The 21,802-nt window shown below is 44.8% G+C and overlaps 1 protein-coding gene across 1 annotated transcript in view; it reads right to left on the bottom strand.

Moving 5' to 3' along the window:
• The window catches only part of TRPM8 (transient receptor potential cation channel subfamily M member 8), a 161,349-nt gene that overhangs the window by 6,098 nt on the left and 133,449 nt on the right, over positions 1-21,802 (bottom strand). Inside the window, exons 12-18 of the mRNA XM_085646403.1 lie at positions 20,683-20,824; positions 11,872-12,043; positions 11,581-11,758; positions 10,280-10,470; positions 8,646-8,745; positions 7,380-7,413; positions 7,102-7,156 (exon numbers count right to left, since the gene is read on the bottom strand). Coding sequence (XP_085502529.1) covers positions 7,106-7,156; positions 7,380-7,413; positions 8,646-8,745; positions 10,280-10,470; positions 11,581-11,758; positions 11,872-12,043; positions 20,683-20,824 — 868 coding nt within the window. The 3' untranslated portion in view covers positions 7,102-7,105. The remainder of the gene's footprint in view (positions 1-7,101; positions 7,157-7,379; positions 7,414-8,645; positions 8,746-10,279; positions 10,471-11,580; positions 11,759-11,871; positions 12,044-20,682; positions 20,825-21,802) is intronic.

Genomic DNA, 21,802 nt, shown 5'->3' with positions numbered 1-21,802 from the left:
GTCCTCCCACTGCAACTCCACCTCGTGTGGGTGCGTCCGCCCCAGATAGTATGACCCGGAGATACACGGTAAAAGATCATTCGACACCATAAAGCTGTCTAGGCGTACATGAAGGCCCTGCGCCCCTGAAAAATAGGAATACACTCTATCCTGCGGGTTTCTGTGGCGCCAAGTGTCAGATAAGTGCCATTGCACAGCCCAATGATTTAACACTTTCGCAGCAGTGTGTGTGGCCGTGCCAGGCAGGGGAGGAAAGGAGCGGTCTAGCGAAACGTCCAGTACACTATTATAGTCACCGCCTAATACCATGGGAACATCATGCCACTTGGCCAGCTTGCGGGAGATCAGTTCCAAAAAGGCTGTCTGTTCAGTGTTCTGCGCATACAGCGATGCAAGTACGATCGGCCTACCGTCCAAGACACCCTTAACTATGACGTACCTAGCCTCTGTGTCAATGAAGGAGTCTACCACCCGGAAGGGAGTCCCTGGTCTCACCAACACCAAAAACCCCACGCGTGTTCGCCGAATAGCCCGTTGCATGTAATTGACACCTCCAGCGCCTATGTAATCATGTCACTTCCGGCTTGTACAAGTGTGTCTCTTGGAGGAGTGCTATTTGTATGTGGTGGCGTTTCAAATATGAATAAATGAGATATCGACGTGACGGACTATGGATGCCTCTCACATTCCAGGTCCCTATCCTGATAGGCGCCATAACGTTTGAATGCCAGTAGCGCATGTGGCCCTGCCAGGCCAAGGGCTGAGAGGAGTCAGTGTGATGTGCGTTAGGGCAATGTTAGAGTGTGCCTCCCTGCGTGGGCCAATATTACGATTGTCATACCTCAGTACATAAGCGATGGCGTAATAAACAAAAAAAATATTTGCAATAAAAAATACCATAAGGGAGAGTGTGCAACAGGCAATCGTCCAAACCATACATATAAGCAACGTTCAATCTATGTCTGGGGGGTTGTGCTGCACGCTACAGTCTATGATAAAAGCAACATTTCGCTTATGTCTAGGGGAATGCCCTACACACAGCAATTTTTCGGAAATTGATAAAATGTAAACATCTCAGGGCCCCCCTGCCGCCAGACAAGTACATAATTATCTGGGCCGCTTCCTCCCACAGTAAACATGTATTTCCCATAAGGGGATAGCTATTAATATGAACACATATATCCTGGGCTTTAATACTGTAATGGGTGCATTTACCATATATTAATCTGTAGTTCGGAATTGGCGTGCCCACGCTTCTCCTGTGGGTTGTACAGTGCATAACAACAGCATGTGCCAATCATATACTTGTATGTACGCGGACCTGTCCTCCATGTTATCAAATCAGAGGGTGCTTCTGCAGAGTCTAGGTGATGTCGTCCGAGGTTTGTAAGGTGACCACCAATAGTTCGCAGTAGTCTTGCGTATTGGGAAGGTCATCTGAGAGGTCGTCATCACTGGCCTGATCATGTTTACTTGATGTAGATGCGCATTCTTCCGAGTGCGATCCGCTAATGTCCACCAGAGCTCAAAGGACTCCACTTTGTTCATTTAGCGCCTGTTCCGGGTCCGGTCCTGTTGCTTGTGTGGACTGGAGTTGTCGTCATCTATGGCCTGCACGATGATGACGGGATGTGCCACCTGGTGTTTTGACCTTCATGGTGGCAGATTTTGTTCGAGCACCTGTGGGGGAAAGCGTGTCAAGCCAATTCTCAGCCTCTTAAGACTTATTGAAAAAATGAGTTTTGCCATTAGCTACCACTCTTAATCGTGCCTGAAACAGCAATGAATACTTGAGGTTGTGCTGTCGGAGTCTCTTCTTCTCCGTCATATAAGAATATCTCTGTTTCTGTACATGGAATGTATAGTTCAGGAAGAACATGATCTTGTGGTTATCTACCTGGACCTCTTGTAATGTTCTAGTTTCCTGTAGTATTGTGTTTCTGTCCCTAAAGTTTAGTAGACAAATTAAAAGCGGGCACGGGTTAGAGCCTGGAGGCAGGGGTCTGGCCGGAACTCTATGTGCCCTTTCAACTACAAAATGGGGGGAGAGAACACCTTCTGGCAGAAGAGTACGAATCCAGGGATCAACAGGATCCTTTCCTTCCGTCCCCTCTGGTAGGCCCACCACGCGTATGTTGTTGCGTCGAGCCCGGCCTTCCGCATCCTCAGCTCTATCCTCCAGGAACTCCACCCTATTGAGGAGGTTCTGTATGTTTTTGTCAGCTGCGGCAACCTGCGGGACGATGTCTGTAACTGCAGTCTCAAGATTGGTCTTACGATCGGCCAGTTTTCGATGGTCTGAATGTAGTAGTGTAAGGTCTATGACCGCCTTATCAATTTTGCTTTCCAGGGCTGTGCTAATAGTCAGCACTGTCTATTAGCAACGCCCGTCGTGCTCAGTTATGGCCGGGAGCCTCGGGCCGAGTCCAAGGCTAGCCCGGTACCTGCAGTGTCTTTGCAGCAGCCTCTGAGTTCCCGGATGTGAGGTCTGAGAGTCAGCGCGGAGCAGGTCTGTTAAAGGGTGGAGGGCTATTGGTCATTTTCGGTGCGCTGCTGCCGGGGTTTATCTTGTGCGCCGGCTCCCTTCCCGTTTCTTGCGCAGTGCGCCATCTCTCAAGGCCCTGTGGGCGGGGCCAGACTCCGGACTTGCGTAGGTGCCTCTGCCCGGGTAATTGCAGCCTGCTGAGCACCAGGAGAGCTGGAAAGTCCCAGTGCGGGGTAGTTGGTCCAATTTTCGGCCAGCATGGGGAGCCCGAGACAGAGCTCTACTTGAGCACGTCCACCTCCATTGCCGGCGTAGCCACGCACCCATCGTAGGATTCTTTCATTTCAATATTTATTTTGTAAATCATTTATTTTAGAAAGCCCTCGTTCATCATACATCATGCTTCATCTATTATTCCTAATTTCTCAAACCCTCATCTCTTATTCCTCGTCCCATATATTATACCACATCATTCCGTCCTCACTGGTAGACATCATACCACATCTATCGTCCATCATTCCTCATCCTTCAAACATCATCCCTCATTTATCCTCATCCTTCAGCTATCAGCCATCATCCCTCATCTATCATGCTTCATCCATTTTTCCTCAACAATTATTTCTCATTAATCATTCCTCGCTCCCCATCCCTCTTTTATAACGCTTCAGCTCTCATTCCTCATTCATCAAGCTTCAATCCTCATTCCTCTCTCCTCTAGTTATATGTGAAAGTGATGATGTTAGTAGGTGATGTGCCCAGAAGAAATAAGTATTTGATGATGTAAATTATATGCATACACACTGTAACCAATAAGCCTCTTTTTGGTTGGTTGCTAGGTACAACTAGTTTCATAAGTAGTACTTAATTTGAGCAGGATGTTTACAGTGCTCAGCCCCAGCAGCTAATTGTCATCACCGGCACATTCAACAGTCTCCCACATGGTCGTGCTCTCTGTCTAATTTAGAGCTGAGCACAATAGTTGTGTACTAAGTCAATAAACATTACAAATAACCAACACCTGTCACCAAAGCCATTCTTAGAGCTTTGGGAGCCTGGAATAATCAGAACTGTCACAGTGTGATGGTTAGTAGTTGTGTTGCAACTGTAATTGGAAGAACTGACTAGAATGGGCAGTGAAAGTAGAAATGGCCTTCTGATGAGTGTCCTGGCTCTTATTTATTTCCAAATTAAGAACTGTTTACAATGTCTTTTAGTTAGTAGTAGGAGGCTGTTCGTCTATTACAATAAGTGATGACTTTTTTATAAGGGCTATTTTTTCATGGGCATTAGTGATCCAAGAGTTTACATCACTGTTAGCGGCTTCAGTGCTGGAACTAACACTGTTTTAAGTGTTAAATAGATCAGATAGTAGATTGGAGTTGCTAACTATATTACAGTTGCATTTGTGAACTGTAGGAAAGACTCCTAGATCAGTGTTTTTCAAACAGTGTGGTCGCAAGCCAATTTTTGGTGGGTCATGAATGTCCAACCATTAACTAAAGATGCCTTTAAATTCTGTATTAATCTTGTCACGTTTGCTGCACTTCAATGACAGAGGTCAAATGTCAGGCTATGTTTTCTGACAAATTGTCGATTCTTTTTTCAACATGAGTATTAGTGTTTACAAACTCCTCTCACTTTTGCAGTTAGAGAAAGAAAAGTAAAGAGAATTATGTGACAATCTTTCTGGTGTACAGAGACTTTGGAAAAAATGCAGTAGGATGTAATTCTTTGTAACACACAACAAAATGTAAATACCTGTAAATGAGCTGTGCACACTCAGCAGTTTGGAAAGCAAAAATGAGGCACATTTTTTTGTAAATCTGAAGTGTGATCGAAAAAAAGATTTTAAAGTGACCAAAACAAAACAAGACACTTTTTCTTGGTGAAGTGCAAATGCTACATTTTCACTGATACTCTATTTACACACATTATCATTTGTATGCAATATAGCTTTAACAGTAAAACTGCATATGTCTTTGCAAATTTTGTGTTAATTTCAATGGAAAATGTGCTGTCTGTAAATGACAATGCGCCACCGCTCGATGATTTAATTCTATTTAAAAATTGCCCACCTCATGCCCATCAAAGGTGGGTGGGTTCTTGAACGATTGTCATGGTAAAAAGTGGGTTGTGGTCCTAAAAGGTTTGGGAAGCACTGTCTAGAGAATTTGTAATTTAAAGCAGGTAAGTTTATTCTGCGGATTTAGTACAATCCTGAGAAAAAGGAGCAGCAGCTATAAAACCGGCATCTGTTAACTTCTTAAACTGACCACTTCCAAAAGGCAACATTGTAAGGGCATGACTGATGAACTCAACTTTCTATGTGACATACTAACATTCTAATATCAACACCTTTAAGAGTTGATTCGCATGATTAGTGTCATGTGAGTCTTCACAAGATGGTGACCCAAGAATTAGAATTCTAAATCAAATATAAACCTCTAAACAAGGTATAATTTTTTAAAAAAAAATCTTCAGAAATTATGTGAGCACTTTTTATATTCTTGATTTTCTGCAGCATTCTTTTTCTTTCTCTCATATCTTCAGACAATACCACTTGATCAAGCGCTCATCTTCAGTGTCAATTACATCACCTGTTTCATTTTCATTTTCACCTGTTTCTTGATTTGTGTGACTTACAACTGGAACGCACTGTTTGCTCTCTGTGTTTTTAGAGTTTGAGTTTTCAAAGTCTGATTTTTTTGAGTTTGAAACTTGTTTTGTTGTAATTGACGTTCTTGCTGAACTCTTTGATTTTCTCCCTTTTCTGGATCTAGGTACTGAACTTGAGTTTGATGGTTGTTGGTGGCAGCACCTCTTCATCTGCATTCTTCACTTGCTTCGACTGAGATGTGTGGATCCAATGCTGCAAACATCTACACTTGAAAATGTTTTTCAAACAATAATGTTGTGAATGTAATACATTGTATTTTTATTTTATAATCTATGGAGGAAACAGTATTATTCATGTTTTTTTTAGGTTGATATACCCTTTGGTAAATCTCTGGTTCAGTGCACTCTGTTTGATTATAGGTAAGTCAAGTAATACAGAGCACAAAAGGGAAATTTGTTTTTTAGTTCAAGAACAATATTGGCCACCCACCTCCAATGTTAGTTCTGCAATGCACTTGAAATATTTTATAGACTGGGAGAATGGCAAGGGTAAAAGACTCATCACTGGTGGAGGGAGGAAAAATGAGACGGCGTGAGGATTCAGAAGTGAATGTTGAGGAGCGAGGGGAGAAGAAAGAGGAATGAAGATGTCCTAGCACGAACATTCATTTTAGGACATCACCATTTGCCAATTTTACTCATCACTCTCGAATTGAGTAGGAGGCTGATTAGTGAGGAATGAGGACTAATAGGTGAGGTCCTATGGATGGAAAGTGTGGGCTGAGGAATGATCCAGGAGGTACAATGAAGGGATGGTGGATACGGAATGATGAATAATGGATGAGAAATATCAGAAAAAGACTGATGGATGCGGTCAATCTATGAAAATTAAGGTATGAAGAATGAGAACTGATGGGTGAGGGTTGATAGAGAGGAATGAGGAATGATGGCAGAGGGATGGGGAACAACAGATGGGGAAGATGGTTGATGCATAATGAACGATGAGTGATGGACGAGGGATGAATGGTAAGGAATGATAGCTGATGGATCGGATATGAGAATGTCCTAGAATGGATGCTATAACTTAGGAAATGTATTCTTCAGATGATAATTATGTCTTGCTATTTTCAGTATTGTTTTATTTACTTTGTGGTGAGTGTGTGCTTTACAAAGCCAGAAAAGGGACCATTAACCGATGCATCCTGCACCCGGACACAAAAGTGTTGGTATTTCCAAGTGTGGGCAGAGGAATAGTGTGGGTTTCCAACATGTGCCCTGCATATCCTCAAAATGAGTCATTACCACATCAACCGGTGTCTCTGCACATGATTCCCACACTATTTCTCCTTTATGGTCAGTTTTCCACCCAGAAATGTCATCCATGCCTGAAGATTGATGCACATGAACAGAGCCTTGGGTCTCCGTTTTGGAGTAGGGAGGGGGCTGCGCTCTCTAGGCACCCGTATGTTAGGATGGAAAGGATGCTTGGGGGTCAGAGCGAGGTGGGGCCTCACCACAAGACCCAGGGTCAACGGTGAAAGGGTGACGTTTGTGTGTCTATTCGTGCAGCTAAGTATTGTGTGTGTGAGAGAGAGGGCGTGTGTGTGTGCCTATCAGTGCAGCTAAGTAGCGTGTGTGTGCCAATTAGTGCAGCTAAGTAGTGTGTATGTGTGAGTGTGTGTCTGTGTGTGTGTGGCTGTGTGTGTCTATTAGTGCAGCTAAGTAGTGTGTGTGTGAGAGAGAGAGTGCGTGTGCCTATCAGAGCAGCTAAGTAGCATGTGTATGTGTGAGAGTGTGTCTGTGTGTCTGTGTGTCTATTAGTGCAGCTAAGTAGTGTGTGTGTGAGAGAGAGTGTGTGTGTGTGTGCCTATCAGTGCAGCTAAGTAGCGTGTGTATGTGTGAGAGTGTGTGTGTGTGTCTGTGTGTGTGTATTAGTGCAGTTAAGTAGTGACAAAGTGTGAGGTAAACCAGTAGGTGGGAGGGACAGCGCACAGACTCACCCAGTCACTTGACTTTGCTGGTGATCTCTTTCATGATTCGCTTCAGTTCGTGCAGCTGGGGAGAGAGGAGAGGGGTTACTGAGGCCTTCGAAGTGAGCTCCGTGCCACGTGCACACACATAAGGGCAGTCACTGCGCGCCCTCCTCCTGGCACACTACTCATTTCCCCATTGCCTGCTTCCCGAATCTTCTCAGCAATCACTTCTCAGCAGCGAAAATACATTTGGCGAACAAAAGCGTTTCTACAGCCTACCTACAAGAAAATCCGAAGCACCCTACCTTGAGTTCCATGTGCCGGAACCGGTGGTCCATCCTAGAGGGGAGAGAAGATGAGGAAAGATTTTCATGAAGTCTGCAGCCAGATGCAAAGACATTCCTGGCAGGGAGGACACCCACCAGGCCCGTCTATCTGCCCGTTTCACCACTGGCGTGACACCGCAGACTCCATCCGAGTCCAGGCCTTCAGAATCCCATCCTCTGCCTTCCACTGCTCCCTGGGTGTTTGACGTCATACATTCATTACTTTGACACGGATTTACTAGTGATGTAACTAAGATACAGACTAGCGCACTGACTTTCACCTTACTGGATTTCCCACCAATAAACACATTTTAGGTTTCACCTGGCAGATATTTATTCAGATAATTTTCTATTCACGACCCCACCACTATGCATAGCTAATGCGACAGTCCGTGTGTATATCCAAACATTTGTAGCCCCTCCCTCCCAGCCCTCTGACGACGGCAGCTTTAGACATAAGGAGGGACCCTCAGACTGAGCCTCAGTGTGTGAGGTTCTGAGGTTATCAGAGGCCATGCCAGTGCGTAATTTGTAAAAAAATAAAATAAGTGCCAGGGCTCTCGTCAGGAGGCCACTGCAGCTTGCAGCACACATTGCCCCTGCTATGCTGCCAATGACAGCAACAACTCAACTACTGACCATCACACTCCTACAAGCGTGACAATTCGGACTATTCCAGGCCTCCGAAGCTATAAGAATGGCTTGGGTGGCTGGTTATAGTAACTTTTAATGTATACTGAACTAACAGTTCACTGTTGTTGCGGTCATCGGTACATGAGGCAGACATCGCAACCTTGACGCCAACTGTCACAAGCGCTGGTGTTGACAATTAAGTATTGGTGCCACCGGCTCAAATTAAGCACTGCATGCATAGGGGCGGGAAAATGTAAGAAGTCATCTAAACACTGAGATAGGCAGCAGGGAAACCCTCGGGTCATCACAATCACATGTAGTAAGACGATGTTGAAACGTCATCGGCATCTCTTTACTAGGGAGGCAGGGTTTGCACTGCTTTGAATGAGTAGGTACTGTCCGGTACTGAGCACCTGCACTTGTTTCATTTTAAAGGGAGTGTGCCTGCACTTCTCTGCACTACTACAATACATTTAATAGGAGAGTACTGGCACTTCGCGGGAATAAACATGTACTCTAAATAGGGAGTGCCTGCACTTCTACATTTCCATTTAAAGCACAGGCTAGGAGGTCACATGGTAACCAACGGAAGCGCGTAACACGGCGACGTACTGTTCTGTCGAGTCGCTGGGCTTGATGTTGCTTTTCACTAGATAGTTCTCCTTCATGACAGCCTCCCAAGCCAGGGTTTCTGTGTCCTCATTCCTAGAGCCTAGAGGGGGTTAAACACACCTTGTTAACATAAGGGCATCTGTTCACAAAATACAATATATGCAAGAGCATTAGTGGAATTTTTACTTAACCATCTAAGAATTTCGCAAGTCCGATAAAAGAACGTGGTAATAAGTAGAGGTGACGAGCTGCACATGGTGGGATCCCCACTAGTACTTCTAAAAGAGCAGTATGAGTCCATGTCACGTCAAGGGTAATTGACATATGCCTGACTCGGGCCCATTCGCCTGGGCTTCCAAATTGTAATTGTTATATATAGCGCTTACTACCCCTGAAGAGGCGTTGAAGTGCTTTTCGGCAAATAGCACACTACTCCAAAACCCAAAGGATTAGTGGTGGATTAGTATAGGGAAATATAAGTGTTAATTTGAGTGTTGGACATGCAAGTCTGTTAGTTTTATTGAGCACGATAAAGGAGGGATAGAGGAGGGAAGAGTCTAGAAAGGGCCATTAGGAACATCATAGTCCGGGCCACTGATGCCAGCTGAAGGGCCCTGGCCTCCACCGCATCCTTTCATATGCCTTTGGGAAAACCTAACAGTTTCCAACAGAGCACTCCATCCCTGATGATGAGCAGTGTCATTGGAGAATGGAATGTGCTGGCCTTTCCTGGTATACTTTCTTCCACTGCCATTGTCAGGGCTGGACTGGGGTGCAAAAAGCAGCCCTGGAAAAAAATGTTCAGATCAGCCCCTCTCCGTTCGTCTCCTTGCACTCTCTGTTAACATCCATCCATCCATTCATTCTCTTCACCCTCTCTGGTTGCTTTCACTCCACTACCCCTACTTTCTCTCTCACCTGAACCCCCACCCCCCTCTCCCCTGTGCTTCCTGCAATAAACCTTGGGCGAAAATGATACAGGCACCAGGGGTGGCCAAGGGCTTTCAAAACTGGACACCAGGGAAATGCCAAGCGGAACAAAAGCCCTGTCTAGCCCTGGCCATTATTACTTGGGGGTAGTCTTAAATGACAGGTCAAAATACACTCATACACGTAGAGGTGGGGGCTGGTGCAGTGTGAGTACGAAGGGATGTGAATTTGTTTTCTACAGGGCGGGTTTGTCGCCTAACATTAGACAGTTGTTGGGTCTGGGAACCCCTTAAACTGAGGCCTTTGGCTGTGGTGAAAGACGCAGGCCGTGATCCGGGGGGTGGCTTTAACACTGACCTGCATGCAACAGTTGGTGGGGATTGGCCAAACATCCACCGTTGTTGTGCAGGGATTTAAAGAGACCTACTTTTATGTGTGGGTCAGCGAGTCATTCAAAAGGATCATGCGTCCTTAGAAGATCTATGACTGTATCTCTCGTGTGCTGGACGGGCTGAGGCAGTGCTCTCCACTGGACCTTTTGTACATCGTCTGCTGCTAAGAAGGACACATGCATGAGCGCCACCAGGTGGTCAAAGTTTAATACTAACTGAGGTAATGGAGAGAACAGACAGTAGTGACACCTAGTGGCCAGTTACAGATTCTAGTTCAAAGGGACACCGCACAGACGCGGAAGTTAGACTTACAGCATACGGTGGGCTCTGCAGCCTGCTCCTTCCAGCAGCAGCGAAACATCTTCCTGAGCGCCATGAAGAAGTAAGCAAAGATGACGAAGGGGAACGGGATAGTGAGGCGGTTGCAGTACTCTTGCACCAGGAAGTAGCGCTGGAACTTCCACACCTGGTCGTTGTTCTCTTGCACTGACCCAACGGTGTACCTAGGCAGAGAGAGCAATTGGGAGTGTGGCTGTTGTTAGCTGATGTGCATGAGGCTTGCAGAGGTCTTTGTGCAGGCAGAGTCCAAAGCGGGGTGGGCAGGACCCACACATTTCTCCACTGAGCAGCCGCTGTGTGAACTTACAGCCGCCTCATCCACAGCAGTCCATGAAACATAAACATTGGGAAAATATTGTTTGATCATCCCTGTTTTCAGAACAGAACAGAAAGTCTCCCATGTTACATCTCAAGTAAATGTTCCTTCTCAGAGAACCAATCATTTTGGTCTAGTGAAAATTATACATTAAACACTTTGATGTTGGGGATACTCAGAGTATGTAGCTTTAACCCTAACATGCATTTGGTCTGAACACTGCAGAGCCTGCGTGGTTTACTGCTCTTGGTCACTGCAGGCCCCAGAAGTGCATCTGTTCTCTGAAGAGGACTCTTGCCAGGCAGGCTCGCCTTGGTCAAGTTCATTGCTGACAAAACATCACAGTGTTACTATAGAAAATGGGCTTGTTTTGTCACTTGAAGCACATCCTATAGATGGTCATCAATAGCAGGGAGTGGACTCATCGGTGGTGATTCATTAAAAGAATGGCTTGCTCCAGAACCATTCCAAATTCCTCTAAGCTTCTCTCCAAAATGCAGAGGTAGATGGCCAGAGATCAAAATGCCTTGTTTGCTTATTTTCACAAAAGGTGCAGTATTTCTGTGGAGGTATTCTTCTATTTAACACACCCCTTATCTGCTATGAGATATTCTGCCATTAATTCCCCATTCCCATTCACTTACATCTTGATATATGTGAAGTAAACAACGTCATCCTTCGTAAAACCATCCCACTCCATAACTCCAAGTGTTGTAGCCCTTGCACAGCGCTGCACTATATATTCTAGCGACCCAGCTGAATGGAGTAGAAAAATATATGTCATCAAGCATAAAAATCCTAATCACAGATCCTTCTGAACTCATCTTCAAACTTTCGACAAGCGCTTCTCCGCAATGGAAGGAGCTTGAAAGAAGCACACGGAAAGGCAGATGAAAAAGCACCCAAACCTTGACCATTGCTTGGAAGTACTAAATTGTAAGACTTGTTGTTCACTCACCCAAACATGGCAATCAGGAGGTTGACCAAGAGGATGTTGGTGGACAGCATGTATATGCACACAAGAGGGATCGTGATCCACTCAGGGAATCGAGGGTGATCATCAGAATCCATCTCCACACACAGAGGCTTTGACTCATTCCCAGTGAAGGTGCAGTGATCAAAATCATACGTTGTTCCTGAAACCCATGAGAAAGAGTTGAGGGCAAATATTGAGGGAGGTAGGGAAATGAGATAAAGGGGAGAGTGCTTAAAGAAAGGGACAAAAGAATAGCATGGCAGACGGAGTTACCATCAACATCGCTAGGATACTGGCCGAACACCGCAAGATACGGCTCATAGATGACGGAGCGGAAGATCCACTCCCAGCGGTGTTCATTCAGCCGTAAGATGCCTTGCCGCGCGACGCCAAACGCAATCACCCAGACCGCAAAGAGGAACAGGAAGAAGAAAACATCGATCAGCTGCAAAGGAGACATAAGAAGTATGACACATAATGCCAAAAAAAGAAATATTTCCATTTAAAAAGAGTGCAGTCTAACCCTTCCAAAGCTGAGCATGACTGAAATCTGTGGAAAATGTGTAAACGAGGCCATCAGTGCAGGTATCATGTCTGTGCTCAACTGCACATATATAGGTTTAAGTGCTATGTCAACCCTGCTTTCATTGGTGCATAACTCGGCCGAAACCTAAGGTAGATTGTACAGAGTAATCGAGCCAGGTATGTAATGTAGGCAGCTGCATCCCCTGTAGCACAAAGGGGGCTCCCATCCCTAATTCCATTCAGTCTGAAGCCCAAGGACAGTGGTGAGATGTGGGGTTCTGGGGTCTCTCATCATCTGCCTCAGGGCCCCATCATTTTGGATTACACCAATGAATCGAGCACAGTATATCTTGCCCTATTTTGATGCTAGTATAATAGGTAATATTTTATTTAGAATGTTGCACCATGGCAAAAATCACTAAAAACTGAATTTGTTGTATTTTTGCTGTGGTTTCATGACAAGGAACGGCAAAAACATGTTTTCTCCACTTTTACTGGGTAAAATGAAACTAGGGTGGGAGTAACAACATCAGAAGGGGCCTCTTATTAGGGATGCAGCGTAAACAATACAAAATATTTGTTTTTTTTAAGATAAGGACTATCTTTATTTAAACTGGATTATGTACATAAAATGTCTGATAATGAACAGACTTGTCCTATACTTTTTTTTTTTTTTGCAGATATATCGCAAACTCGACCCGAAGGTATTGGAGCGCTTTACATGAGCACCGGTTATGTTACACAAGGACACATTCATTTTTAGGTCTCGCGAGCCAAAGGCTCGAAGAGACATTTTATATCTGGGTTTTTTGAAAGTGCTGCCGTAGCCTAAAGCTACAGTGCTGATGATTTTATTGTTCCTTATTTAGTCTTGTAAGCACTACTTTCACACAATGGCGGGCGGCAATGCACACCAGTCCCTGGATGGGCAGCTTTTCTTCCAGGCACTCCATCATTTGAATGAGCCTGTAAGCCAATATTGCAGTATTTCGCTCAGATGGAATGGCTGGGAATGAGTTATGAAAGAGGTCTTTTCAGAAAAGCACAGGGTTTATAAATGGCTCTATAACAATGTACATATAGCCTGCATCTCTTGTCTTTTTAAACCACAGCGTCAGCTGTGCTGCTTGAAGGACCACAGAATAGTTTTGCAACGCGCACCAATTTGCTTAGTTGCATTAGCTGAATGTACGATGTAAACTGGGTTACAGTAACGCTACAACTGCTCATTACAGGCTTTGAAATGGCTGGGGTGCAGATTGAAGCACTGTCAAGGCAACCTATTCACATGAACAGAGCAGCCCGTGCCTCCCTCGCTTGCTGCTAGGTGCTACTAATGAAGCAAGCACATCGGCACTCACAAGCTGCAGTGTGGAATGGGGTTACCGTTGGTAACTGCGAAATAGCTTTGTTTTAGTGTACACTAAATTAAATGATAATACATAGAAACCGCCGCACGCATTCGATTTGGGAAAACTCCACTTCTGGGGTAGTAAGTGGGAGCCATTCCATTTTGTGCGGTTAGTTTTAATGTGCACGTTATTTGCGGGCCCAGCACTTCCTGCAGTTCGTATCCTGTCCAGCTACTTTCCTTCTCCCAGGTCGTCTCCCTCTTGCCTCCTGGCGCTGCAGACTCAGCCGTTGCACAGCACTTCCTGAAGATGACAACACTGCACTCAGGTAAACTTTTCCTCCAGGATGAATCCGGGGTTCCTGTTAATGCCTTAGGACAAACCATTCTCTGCACTTGTGCAACTAGCGGCGGAGGTAGCTGCCCCAACCCCCTCCCACCTGACCTAACTACAGAGAATGCTTCTGTGCTACCTACGTGTCCAGGAGTACACTACACTCACCAAACACTTAAAAAAATATTTTATTTCTTTAATGCAGCTGCTCAGTCAAACTCTTTTTCAATATTCTATGTTTTTTCATGCAACTTGGTATTCTGCGCTTGATCTTTTAAAATAATAGTAATGGTTCTCAACCGTGGAAAGCATGAATGTCAGAGTCAGCCCTGCTTTAATTTGAACATGTGACTGCTGGGTGATCACAGATTTCGTCAGTACACCCGGTGACGTTTGCAGATGTAATCTGGGGTTTGACACGCAGGGTGCGTGCGAAGTTCTGCAGCAGATTGCTCAACTCTCAGAGCCATTTTGTGTAAGTAGGTGATAATATTTATGAAGCACTCGATGTCCATGCCCGCTCCTAGACACTTGCCAAAAAATAAAAGGTGCTGCTCTCACCTATTTTAGAATGGCTGGTCAGGGGGACTCTGTCTAAAGGTCAGCGTGGAGGTTTCAAGAGTGGCAGCATGGAGGTTTCAAGAGTGGGTCTGGAAAGCAAGCAGGGTTGGGTAGAGTCAGTCATGTGTTACGGGGGTTGATGGAGCAGAGCAGTATCTCAGCTGTGTTCATTAATGGGTTAATTTGAAGATGACTTCCTGTGAAATGTGAAGGCCAAGACACAGAGAGCTAGGATGGAAGGTTTGCTTCAGTGATGGAGTAAAAGCAAGAGTGCTGTAATGAAGTAAACACTTTGCGCGTTGTACTCTTTCTATGTTTAGTAGCTTGAACTGCCACCCGTGCTGTGCCTGATCTTCAGAGGAGGAACCTTTCCTGTTGCTGTGTGCACTTCAATTAAGTGTGTGATGAACGCAGGCACTGCCCTGCCTGTTTAGTACCTTTTTGGTATGTGTGAGGAGTGCTTGCACTGGCCTCTGTTCATAATCTACCTTTTCTGTGCAGGTGTGAGTTAATCTTGAACTGCTGCAGCTTGTGCAGTTGTTGCTCATACTTTCAACCACTAGATTACGCGATTCAGTGGCTCTGTGTTTTCCACATAATTATGTATTTGCCACATAATCCATCTTCTGCAAAATGTGAAGATTTTTATCAAAAAACGTTTCTATTTCAAACGGAACACATGTTACTATTAATGCAGCGAGACGTGTTGCTGTGCAGGGGAAGGCCCCTCATAAAGGTTGACTGGTCTCCTTTCAGTTGCCTATTGCTGTACTTTGGTGCTAATCTGGTACAAATGAGGTAACACTTTGCCAAGAGAGTGTTAACGTGTAAAAATAACCAAGTAATGAAATAATACTACCACAAAAGTGGCTGCATTACGCTGCATAATTTGGCTTTTCTTGCTGCATTTTTAAGTCAACCCTGCCACACAATTTGGTACTTCACTACAACACACTTCCAGTGGCCTTGCTTGTATGGTAAAAGTGTGTGAGTTAATCTTGATCTGCTGCCGCTTGTGCAGCTTCTGTTTCGAGTGTGGAGAAAGCTGGCACCAATTCTTTGAATGTTGTGAGGTACACTTGCATTGCTGTACTTGTGCACAAGAAATGATTGCATTATGTCTGCCTGTGGTGTATATTATGTGTGTCTTTCACATCAATTTTGCCTGTGCTGTACATTATGCTGTACATCCTGTGCGTTTTGCTTCTGCCAGCGCTCTATATTCGGTGTGTGTATGTCTGTCCCATTGCTGCTGTTTGTGCTGTAACTGTTACCCTGCAGTGCTGCAACTTATGCTGTTCGTCACCTGCGTGTGTGAGAGAAGCTTGCATTGCTGCTTACGCCATTATTTACTGAATTTGTGCGGTAGTCGGGATGTTTGTAATGCTGTTGCTGGAGTTCTACCTGTTGTTGTTTCCTGAGAGATGCGTGTAGTTGTGACAGCTAGAACTATTTTGTGTGGGGAGGCTTGCACCATTGCGGCCTGAGCTGGAACTGGTCTGTGTGAAGGGCGCTTGCACAACAGCGCTTGTGTTTGCAATTTACTGAAAGGTTTCCTGGAGGCTGTGTCTGGCTGCTATGTTGAGGACCGCTCTCCACCCACAGCATCAGAGGAAGCAAGCTGCAGACTGGGGCCTGGCCAAAGGAATGTCAAACTGGGGACAAGTGATCGGCTTTAGAGCGCACGTGTACAACATAGTGGGCAAAAACCATTTTTTTGTTCAGGTAGTTCCAAAACGTTCCAAAATGTCCAGGTCTGGTACAGCACCAAGCAGCATCATTTCTCCGCAGCAGCAAATCATGTGGGCGTCTGTTTTCAATGTGGAGTCGGAATTGCCATTTTCACTCCCAGTGCTACTGCACCATTGCAGGTGTACTACACAACAATAAACCACAACAGAGTTCTTTATTTTATTAAGGTGGGGAGAGCATATCTATTGCATAGGTAAAAAAACATTGGCATTTATAATGCCAATAGCCCCAACTCCAACAATTGCGAGACCTATTGCATTTCCAATGCTTGTGTTTGTTTGTCCCTAGACTGGAGCAAGTACTGCTTCCCTTGCCCAGTGTCTTTCTATTGCTTGCCGCTTTCAGAGGTACTTTTGTCCTTTATCCTGCATCCCCTTTTGCATTATTTACCCCACCCCAACCCCTCCTGCATTGTTTCTTGTCTGGTCCACCCCACTTCTTCCCTCCCGTTCCTCCCCCCACATTGCCCCCTTCCCCTTCATCGCAAAAAGCTACAAAAATGCAGATGGTGCTGTGCTTCCTGCTCTGCATGGCCTATTTGGCGCTGTCTTCATACTGGGTCAACACAGTGAACTTCAGCTCGGGGGTGAGATAACTAAACAAGTGAGTGTTTTTCCTTGAGTGCTTTTTATGTATGTATGAGTTTCAGACACCATAATCATGCCATGATCCGCCTTGCTTATGGCAACTGCAGATCGCTTTAAGTAGATTGCAGCCCCTAAATCGGTTTAGGGATGCAGGTTATCATTTGTTTTCGTTATTGCTTACTTTGTGTTTTGCCAGTACCCTCAGCCTTTGGTCCCATAAAAAAAATATTGTTGCATAAATGTTTTTTTAATTTCTTGTTGGTTTACATTTGTTAAAAATTTGTTGGCAAAACATTTTTTGAGAAGTCGAAGACGAATGCAATACTAAGAAGAATCACTGCCCCTCGTGGTTATTGCTGACTGTGTCAGAGTGTTTTTTAAAAAATCTTTAGGCCATGCAGCTCAGCAGTCATGTTGCTGTACTACATGGCTAAAAAATATTGACACAGCCAATAGCTCTTGCATAGGCGAGACCTATTGGCTTTACCCATGCTTATTTTATTTAAATTGTTTTGCAAAGCAATAAGCATTTTGCTATGTGTTTTGTCAGCACTTGAGTGTAAGTGTCAAACCTATTGGCTTTACCAACTCTTGGTATGGTTTTATTGTGACATTTTGATCATATTTTCACATCTCGCATAGCAAGCCATATTGTAAGCCCTGTTCCCACCATGGGACACATTCTGGTAATTGAGATCCTTGACAGGTGTATTTGGTGCTTGTTGCCATTAGACAGAGGTTGCCTAAGTGTTTTCTGGCCTTTGCATTGAGGCACAGGGTCTGATTTTAGTGCACTCTTTGGGTGCCAGGAAGAGAAGCACATGTAGTGTTGTTGTCCTCTGAAGGACAAGGACTGTCACAAGCTAAAAGGGAGAAGCGGTACAGGAGATCCACCACTAAATTGTTTTCATTGTTCAGGCATAGGAGTCAGGGATGGATAGGTGTATCTGTGGTGTCTCCTGGGTAACCGAACAAGTAACCTCTTAATAAAATCACTGCATTGTATTGTAGCATTTCAGTAGTGTTTTCCTAGTTTTTGACGAGACCCAAAAGGGCTTTCTAGTTGGTCATCTCCAGTGCAAGGATCTTTAGAGTGTCAGGCAAAATAATATTTTACCATTTGGTCTCTCTCATCTACCAACAAGACCATTTTCTGGGCCATTGTTTAGAAACGTGTCCCCTCTTGTAGTCATTTGGGGAGGTGTTCTAAAGCAGTTGGCTACAACGACTAAAATATAGTACTGTCCCTGCCTAGGAGTGCAGGTGCCATTTTCAAGACATCTGACAGATACCATTTTCATAATCATCGACCCTCAGGATGAGGCTTTGTTACAGTAGGCAGTGCTTAAGATGTTTAAGGTCGTAGCACCATCACCCCTGTTGCCCCTGATGCTCCTGATTGATCATTCACAATGCTGTAGTGCTACGATCAACTCTAACCCTGAGGCCCGCAACTTCAGCACCAGCCTCCAAGCCATCTAATTGTGGTACCTCTGTATTTCCCGGTGATGACAGGTTACATTCCTTACCCTACCTTTGATAGGGTAGGCATGATGATCTCTTAAGTAGGCAAGCCTTTTCCACCAACTGAATCAGCCATATGTCTTTAAGTGGACTTGTAGAAAGTAAGCAGCTTAGGTACACCCCTTGTGGTGTTAGTTCTGTTTGCCCCGCAGATATTCTGATGTTTACCCACTTCTTTAAAAGAGGCCAAGCAAGAGGACTTCATTTCCCATCACTCATCAGCACAAGAAGTGGCATTACTGGATCTCCCATCATCCACCTACACATGAAGAGATATCACTGAATTTCCCAACATCCATCTGGACAGGAAGTAACATTAATGTTTTTCCTGCCAACACGTTTTTAAAAGAAGAAACCAAGCAAGAGGACTTAATTTCTCATCACCCATCAGAACAGGACATAAGTTATTTTCAAACAGTTCCTCCCACCAAAGTCAGCGCTACGTGCAGCTGCACCGGTCGCACCGCCCAATATTCGGCCGTGTGTAACCTAGTGTCAATGCTGCAAAATCAAGTCTTCCAAGTTCTAAAGGGCTTGTCTAATCACGCAAGAGATCTGCCCACACCTTCAGCCGGGGGTAAAATACCACGCTGTGTTGGTGTGCACTCAAATGTTCTCCCTCACAGTATGGGCGTATTTCCACTCTTCCCGGTGTACAGCTTGGCTATCCCTTCCAGCCAAAGAATGTATACATCTGTGGACTAATGTACAAGATTGGAGAGCAACACAAGATGCACAGCTTAAAATGGCAACAACTGGGCTACGTTAATCACGGTTATATACGGTACTTTAAATGTGCAAGTACTGTCCGGTACCGAGTACCTGCACATCTTTAATTTAGGGAGTACCTGCACTTCTTAGCATTGCTGCAATATATTTAAAGTGAGAGTACTGGCACTTCTCAGGAACAAACAGGTACTCTAAAAAGTGAGTACCTGCACATATATTTCCAGTAAATCACTGGTTATATAATGTTTCACCATTTGGCAATAATGCTTTGATATTTTAATGCTTTGTGTTTTTTAACACCGCACTCCTTGTTTCAAAGTTTCAATGACTTTTGTTGTGCCTGGTGCTACCACGGAGTTTGTGCTGCCCAATTTACACACTACAAAACTTTACAATGGCGGCTCCTGATGTCAGGCGCAGTCCCGGGTTGCACCTATTTACCAACGCCCGACATCCATGGGCTTAATATACAAAAGCAACACTCAAAGAATATTTATGAACACGCATTGGCATAGCCAATAGGTCTCGCCTTTGGGACCTTATAAGTGTTTAGTTATCCAGCATAATATCCTTGGTGCAACATTAACTGTTGCATAGTTAAACACTTATAAGGTCCCAAAGGCGAGACCTATTGGCTCTGCCAATGCTTGTTTTTGGTGGGCACGGGGAGATTAAGCGATTTGCCCGGTACGACAGGATGTGAAGTCGACCCGAGGCTCGAACCTTGGTTTCCCAGCTCCAAAGTCGGCAGTCTAGCCGTCAGACCACATCCTCTGTCTGAAACAAGCAAAGATCACCTATACATGCATAGTGCCGTTATAGCATAAGCCGGAGAACTGGGTAACACAGACAACAGTGGTGACCATTTCCCTCACCCAGGTAGAGCAGAAGAAAGAGCCGTGCTGTCTCCTAGCACACAGAACAGGTGCTGCAATGTAATGAGATGAATGTCCAGAGTGGGATAAGACTTCCTTTCCATTCAACCTCTCCTACGTAGGAGCATGAAACCAACCACACCCTGAAGAAACACAATACAAAAAAACAAAACCGGCCTGGTCCCTGCTTCCTACAGAAACGGATGGTTGCAACGTCCTGCCCCATGGCCTCCTAGATTCCACACTGGCCCCACTTATGGCCATCCTCACCCAGGGCCTGAGGAAAAATGATCACAGCACTCCCACCCTGATGGAACTCCACTGGCGGAACAAACACCATCTTCACAACCAGCAGCATCGTTTTCAAAGCTATCCTGACCAGCACCCCCGCTTATCTTGCAGACAAGCTCACCATCCCTGGTGGCTCTCATCACACCCGCAGTCAGAAGACCATCAGAATAGAGACAAAGAAGCTTAAAAAAACTAAAAAACAGTGCAGCAGTCCTTTTTCATCTATGCGGCCAGGATCTATACAACATCTGTGTATCCATCAGTATGGCCCAAATGCTTCTGCCATTTGGGAAAGAGTTGAAGATGAATCTCTTTTAAGAACACTCAATCACTTTGCAATAACACTACACTTCACCCACAAACCAAGTACCTCTCCTATCGGGTGATTAGCCGTGCTTTATAAATCCCGATTGATTGCTCGTCAACTGTATGCTTGGCTTTGACTCTGCTCAGCTCTCTGCAGCCTTTTGGGTAGGTGTGCTCTATAAAAATACCTCATATGTACATGATGACACTCTGTGCCCACCATAGGACATACACTGCCAACCTGCTTACCATCCTCTGCAGCATAATGATCTTGGGTCCCAAGTTCCGGCTCACAGTGAAGATGTGGATCAGTCGGACAGTGAAGATAATGTAGTCCAAGCAGAAAATGACTCTCCCTGCATACAAGGAGCTGGGATTGGATTTATTCAGCCTGTGGAAGGAGGACAAGACAGGGGAAATTAAAAAGAGAAAGGAACCAGCACAGATAAACCAGCACAGTTCGCTGCAAGACAAGTGCCACAGGTGGATCAGCGTAGATGGAAAACAGGAAATTTCCAAATAAGATGATGTCTCTTTAAGGAGGAGACATCAGTCAACTACAAGTCTGGAGTACATGATTTCAGTAACTTTTCTAGTGCAGTCAGTTTACCCTAAGCAAGCGTGTGCTCTAAATCCACAGGTATACAGGTAAAGCTATTGTTACATTTCACATTTCACATTTGTTTTTGTTTCCACTTGTTAATACCCACATTTCCCTTCATCGGCAAAAATGGAAGCTTGCACATTCTTTCCTACACTTACTAAACCACCTATGCCTGGTCCAATCGGAAGATCAGATACGTTTAGGGAAATGTGGGAAAGCATTGCAAATGCAAGTGAAAACGCACATTTTAGATATCTGGCCTCGGTTACAGTTGCCTGCGAGTTTTAAATCCCTGTGCACCTGTAAGTGCTCGGATTACAATTGCACGTGGTACCAAGTTTACTACACCGGGTAATTATCAGGGGTGATTAAAAAAAACTCTGTCCCACGATGAATTTTGGTAGGTCAATCCTATCAAATTTACCAGATGAAAAAGACCTAGTTAATACCGGAACATATGGATGTTGGTGCTAGAAGCATTAAACCTGCATGTTCTTTCTTATGGGCTGGATAAAACATGAATGCCTTCGTTTATCAAGCACAATAAATATCACATACCACACGGGGCACTCGTAATTGAGGGCTATTTTGGTGTTCGCACCAATGGCGTGACTGCTCTCCTGACACCCCTCTAGGAAAATCTAATTAGCTATCCATAAGGGCCCTCATCAATAGTTATGTGAATGAACTCCATCGGTAATACTGCTTCCTTAATTACTGATGCTGAGTTTAGCCCTAAGGAATGGGGACTAACTTCAGTAATCC

The sequence above is a fragment of the Triturus cristatus genome, chromosome 3_1 (assembly GCF_964204655.1).
Source record: "Triturus cristatus chromosome 3_1, aTriCri1.1, whole genome shotgun sequence".
In the NCBI taxonomy this organism is placed as follows: domain Eukaryota; kingdom Metazoa; phylum Chordata; class Amphibia; order Caudata; family Salamandridae; genus Triturus; species Triturus cristatus.
The sequence above is the reverse complement of the archived record's forward strand: the minus strand, read 5'-3'. Positions and strand labels throughout refer to the sequence as shown.